The 5,334-nt window shown below is 55.9% G+C and overlaps 2 protein-coding genes across 2 annotated transcripts; one reads left to right on the top strand and one right to left on the bottom strand.

Annotated features, from left to right (window-relative positions):
- Nucleotides 1–93: 93 nt before the first annotated feature.
- Nucleotides 94–654, top strand: ENH_00020050 (hypothetical protein, conserved; the record flags this gene model as incomplete). Its single annotated transcript, XM_013579434.1, has 1 exon — nt 94–654. One exon carries the CDS (start codon nt 94–96, stop codon nt 652–654), a length of 561 nt encoding a protein of 186 aa, XP_013434888.1.
- A 3,532-nt stretch (nt 655–4,186) lies between these two features.
- ENH_00020040 (hypothetical protein) lies at nt 4,187–4,549 on the bottom strand (the record flags this gene model as incomplete). The annotated part of the gene is made up of 1 exon (XM_013579433.1): nt 4,187–4,549. A coding segment is annotated over one exon (363 nt), but the record flags the coding sequence as incomplete, so codon positions are not given.
- Nucleotides 4,550–5,334: the final 785 nt, after the last annotated feature.

Raw genomic sequence — 5,334 nt, 5'->3', positions numbered from 1 at the left:
GGGGGGCCCCCCGGGGGGCCCCCCGGGGGGCCCCCCGTGGGGCCCCCCGGGTGCCAGCCGTGGGTGGTGGTGGCTAGCAACTTCAAAGTGTACATGTATACCTCCTCCGCGCTGCATGCATCTGTGTTGGGGCACTTGTGCGAATTAACAGCTCAACTGCCCAACTTGGTGGTGGGCCTTTTGACGAGGGCCTCCGTGCTGGGGGCCCTGCGGGCTGGGATAAGTGCAGCGGAGATTGTGGGGTTTCTGGAGGCGTGTGCGCACCCTGCGGCGCGGGATCGGGATCGGGATCGGGATCGATCCCGATCCCGATCCCGATCCCGGGCCGTCCCCGAAAACGTCGCCATTCAACTCCGCATGTGGGAACAAGAACGGAGACGAGTCTCCTTGTCTCCTGCTGTTGTCTTCAAGGGCTGGGAGCAGCAGCTGCTGCCGGACTTGTTTCAAAAAGCAGCAAAGTGGGCAGCAGCAAGGGGCTCCGTGCTGCACTTCACCCCCTGGCCAACAGACCCCACAAGTCCCCAGTTTCTCCAGTGGCTAAAAGGAGACAAATTCCTCGCAGTCAAGCTCGAGCACAAGCCCGAAGTCGTCAACAAAATCCGCGAACTCCGCCAGCAGCTCCTGGCCCAGCGCGCGCAGCAGCACGCCCAGTGACCTCCTGCTGCTGCTGCTGCTGCTGCTGCTGCTGCTGCTGAGGCGGCTGCTGCTGCTGCTGCGGAGGCGGCGGCGGAGGGGGGCGCGGCTGCGCCGCGGTGATGCAGCGGAGGGGCCACTGCAGCGGGGCGGGCCTCCCAGGACAGGCGAGGCGCTCCTCCTGCTGCTGCAGCAGCAGCAGCAGCAGCAGCAGCAACAGCAGCAGCTGCAGCAGCAGCGCTGCAGCGCTTCTGCTTCTCAGGAGCTGGGGCAGCTGGGCTGAGAGCTGTCGAGACACCCCAGCGGGCAGCCAGCCCTCCCTTCGGGCCTCTTTTCAACTGCTGCAGCGCCTGCTGCTGCTGCAGCGCCTGCTGCTGCTGCAGCGCCTGCTGCTGCTGCAGCGCCTGCTGCTGCTGCAGCGCCTGCTGCTGCTGCAGTGCTGCAGCAGCCCCGGAGGCGGCGCATGCAGCAGCCGGGGGCTTGGGGCTTTGGCTAGGGGCCCCCAGCAGTAGCTTGGGGCAGCTAGCTAGCTAGCTAGCTAGCTAGCTAGCTAGCTAGCTAGCTGCGCAAATGCATTAATACAATATTTATATATTTCATTTCTTTTTATTTTCTTCTTTACGTACTTTCGAAATAATATATTTGTTTCGTTTTGCTGCAGTTCTTTCAATGGAAAGCTAACACTGGTGCATGCATGCGCGAGCCTGATGCCAAATCCCAAAATAAATATTTTAAAAAGTTCAGGAGTTTCAAACAGTTACATTACAAATAATACATATTGTAATTAAAATATCTATATATATATATATGTATGTATTTATACTTATATAGATATGTATATATATGAATATTTAATCAATATTGCAACTATTCATAATATGCATATATATATATATATAATATATATATATTATATATATATATTCATTTGTTTCATTTAAAACATATATATTTATAAATATTTCCTACAATGCTACACATTTATGTATTTTATCTATAATGTAACTACTCATATGCTTTTTATATTTGCATAAAATTTACACAAAAATGTTCCTCTAAAACGCACAAATGTCCATAAACTCAACTGCATATATATATAATATAAAACTAGTAAATTATAAATATAATATCCAGTAGATCATGCGTTTATATACATATATATATACATATATATATATACATATATATGTATATATGGCTAAGATATATATATTTCGAGAGAGTATCCACTTCGTAGCCAGTGTCCATATATATATATATATATATATATATATATATATATATATATATATATATATATATATATATATATATATAAAGTATATTAAAATATAATTTTTTTCTGCATTTCCTCGGTAAGTAAAGTATGTGGAAATGCATTTATTTTGAGAAAATGTCCATTTGCAGATCCATATGGACCTAGAGTTCCAACTCAAGTAAATGTTGCGTGAAGTTCAGTAAAGGTTTTTGCATATATGGAGTCCACAAAGAACTCACATAGCCCTGGGGCCCCCTGGGGGCCGCAGGGGGGGCCCCCAGGGGCCGCCGGGGGCCCCTAGGGGGGCCCCCCGAGTAGGCAGCGGCATGCAGGGCCCAAGCCCCGCTGGGGGGTCACGGGGGCCCCCCTGGGGCTGCCACTGAGTCTCTGGGGGGCCCCCCGGAGTGCCTGCGCTGCGGAGCGGGGCGGCCGCGCAGCAGCAGACGCAGCAAGCTGCTGCCGCTGCGGCGTCCGCAGCAGCTGCTGCTGGCTGCTGCAGCGGCTAGTCGGTGGCGGGAAGTGCAGCCAGTCGAGGCGAAATGTTTTTAAAATTAAAATAGTGTTGTTTAAGTTAAAAGCAGCCGCAAAGGGAGGCGACAGAGCGGCGAAGTGGGGGCGGTGGATCCGTGGGCAGCAGCAGCAGCGGCTGCACCTGCTGCTGCAGCGGGCGGGGCAGCCGCTGCCGCAGCAAAGCCAGCCTTTTGCAGCTATCTTCTTGCAGCGGTGAAGGAAAACGAGAAAAGTGGCCAAAGGACTTTTTAATTGGAAGAAAAAGCGCAAAAGAAGGCGCGGGGGGCGGCGGCGCGCGTGGGCTGGGGGAGGCAGACAGAGAGCGGCGGGGTGTATGGACAGCTGCGGGAGTGGCGCGCGGCGTTCTTTTCCGCACTCGACTTCTCCGAAGCTGCATAACAATTAAATAAATCATTTTTAAAAGAGAATTGCAGCTTCGAGAGGCGAAAGCAGCAGCTCCTGCCGGCTCGCTGCGCCGCTCCTGCTGCCCCGCTCCTGCCGGCGTCGCGGGTGCGAGGGCTGCTAAGATGCTTTCTTTTTCGGCTTTTCTTTCTTTCAGTTTGCTGCGGAGTTCCTTTTCCAAATCTTTGCGTAGATGAGCCCCAAGAGGGCGCGCGGGGGCCCCCTAGCTGCCCTGCCCCAGCCCTGCCGCGCTGCTGCTGCAGCCTGAGGGCCCCAGCAGCTGCTTCTCCCGCTGCAGCAGCAGCCCTCTCCCCCACTGCAATGAGGAGAAGGGCTGCTGCTGCCGCCTCTGCTTGCTGCTGCTCCGAGCGCTCCCAGGGCCCCCCGCCTGCTGCTGATGGAGAGCGGCGGGGCCCAGCCGCGCGTAAGTCCCCCAGGCCCGCTTGGGGGCCCCCCCTGCTGCTGCTGCTGCTGCTGCTGCTGCTGCTGCGGGGGCCCCCGCGCCCCCGCCCGCCCGCTGGCCTCCTGGGGGCCCCGGGGGCCCCCAGCAGTCCCCAGGCTGCAGCGGGCCACCTGCCCGCTCCCACCCTCCCCTGCAGTTGCTTCTGCTGCTGCTGCAGTTGCTGCTGCTGCTGCTGCAGTTGCTGCTGCTGCAGTTGTTACTGCTGCTGCTGCAGTTGCTGCTGCAGTTGCTGCTGCTGCAGTTGCTGCTGCTGCAGTTGCTGCTGCTGCTGCTGCAGTGGTTGCTGGGGTTGCTGCTGCAGGGGCTGCTGCGGTTGCTGCTGCTGCGCTAGAGGCTGCGGATGCTGCTGCAGGGGTTGCTGCGGATGCTGCTGCGCGAGCTGCTGCTGCTGCACTGGCTGCTGCTGCTACACTGGCTGCTGCTGCTGCTGCTGCAATAGCTGCTTGCTGGAGTCTTTTCAGGAGTCTCCTGTTGATGAGTCTCTTTGTCTATTTCACTGTCTCCTAATTAGTCTTTAGACTTATTTTGACTGTCTCCTTTTAATTCTTTTTCTCTTTTGTTTTTTCTTTCCTTTTTCTGTCTCCACAAACTGTCTCCTTTTCCAATTCATTTGTTTATTATTCTTTTTCTCATTTTAATATTCTTTTTTAATTCTTTTATTTTATTTTATTTTATTTTCCAACTGTCTCCTTTTAGGCCCTTCCGAAGGTCTCCCGCAGCATTTCTCCCGCGGCTTCTTTGTCGCAGAGGAAGCAGCAGCAGCAGCCCCGCAGGCGGCAGCAGAAGATCAAAACCAAGGAGGTGAGCTGCTGCTGCTGCTGCTGCTGCTGCTGCTGCAGGCTTGCTGCTGTTGCTGCTGCTGATGCTGGGTTGCTGCTGCTGCAGGGTTGCTGCTGCTGCTGTGGTAGTAAGCGCGTGCTTCAGAAGGGACTTAGCGGCGCTCGCGCTGCTTCCACTTCTGCTGCTGCTGCTGCTGCTGCACTTGCTGCTGCCGCTTTTGCTGCTGCTGCTGCTGCTGCTGCAGCGGCCCACGCCGGCATCTGTCTCCAGCCCGTCAGTTGCAGCAGCTTCTTCTGTTGCTTCTGTCCCCTCGGGGGGCCGTGGCCCAGCCCCGCGGGGTGCTGCTGCTGCTGCTGCTGCTGCTGCAGCAAAGCAGCAGCGGCAAGCTGCCGCACTGAAGAAGGGGGGCTCTGGCGCTTCGCAGCAGGATCCTCTTGGCGCTGCTGCTGCTGCTGCTGCTGCTGCTGCTGTCCCTTTGTCTCCTTTTTCGTCCTGCTGCGCTGCTTCCGTCACCAGCGACTCCAATACTCTCAAAAGCTGCAGCAGCAGCAGCAACGGCGTCAGGGCCAAACGGGCCAGAGTCCGCAGCGGTGAGCTGCATGCAGCTCATCGCCTAGCTAGCTAGCTAGCTAGCTAGCTAGCTAGCTAGCTACGTGGCTAGCTAGCCAGCTAGCTACCTGGCTAGCCAGCTAACTAGCTACCTAGCTAGCCAGTCGGTGTGTTTACTCTGAAGTACAGCGACCTAGCTAGCTAGCTAGCTAGCTATCACTAATAGCCGCAACTAGCTAGCTAGCCAGCTGGCTAGCCAGCTAGCTATCTAGCTAGCCGTGGCTGTGTCCACTGCCACCGCAGCTGGAGGCAGAGTCTGCATGCGTCTTTGCTTCTTTTTCACATTTTGCTGTTTTGCTTTATAAAGGAAATACATTTATCTGCATTTAATATTATAAATAGAAGTAGATCTTTTGGCTGGTGCGTTGCTGCAGGGAGTGGCTGGAGGGCCGCAGCGGGGGGCGGGGGGGCCCCCAAGGGGGCCCCCGGGGCCCCCAAGGGGGCCCCTGGGGCCCCCAAGGGGGCCCCCAAGGGGGCCCCCGAGGGGCCCCCGCAGGTGCACGCGCCGGTGCAGGGCTGCCGGCCGCGGATATTCTTTATAACATTAAGTTCGGTAAAGAGACAAACAATTAGGGACTTGTCCCTGCGGGCTGGGGGGGGCCCCCCGGGGGGCCCCCCTGGGGAGCGGGGGGGGGCCCCCTCGCCCTCTGGAGATGGGTACAGTACCCGCACTTCTTCA

The sequence above is a fragment of the Eimeria necatrix genome, genomic scaffold (assembly GCF_000499385.1).
Source record: "Eimeria necatrix Houghton genomic scaffold, Enh_scaff1684, whole genome shotgun sequence".
Taxonomy (NCBI): Eukaryota; Apicomplexa; class Conoidasida; order Eucoccidiorida; family Eimeriidae; genus Eimeria; species Eimeria necatrix.
The sequence above is the reverse complement of the archived record's forward strand: the minus strand, read 5'-3'. Positions and strand labels throughout refer to the sequence as shown.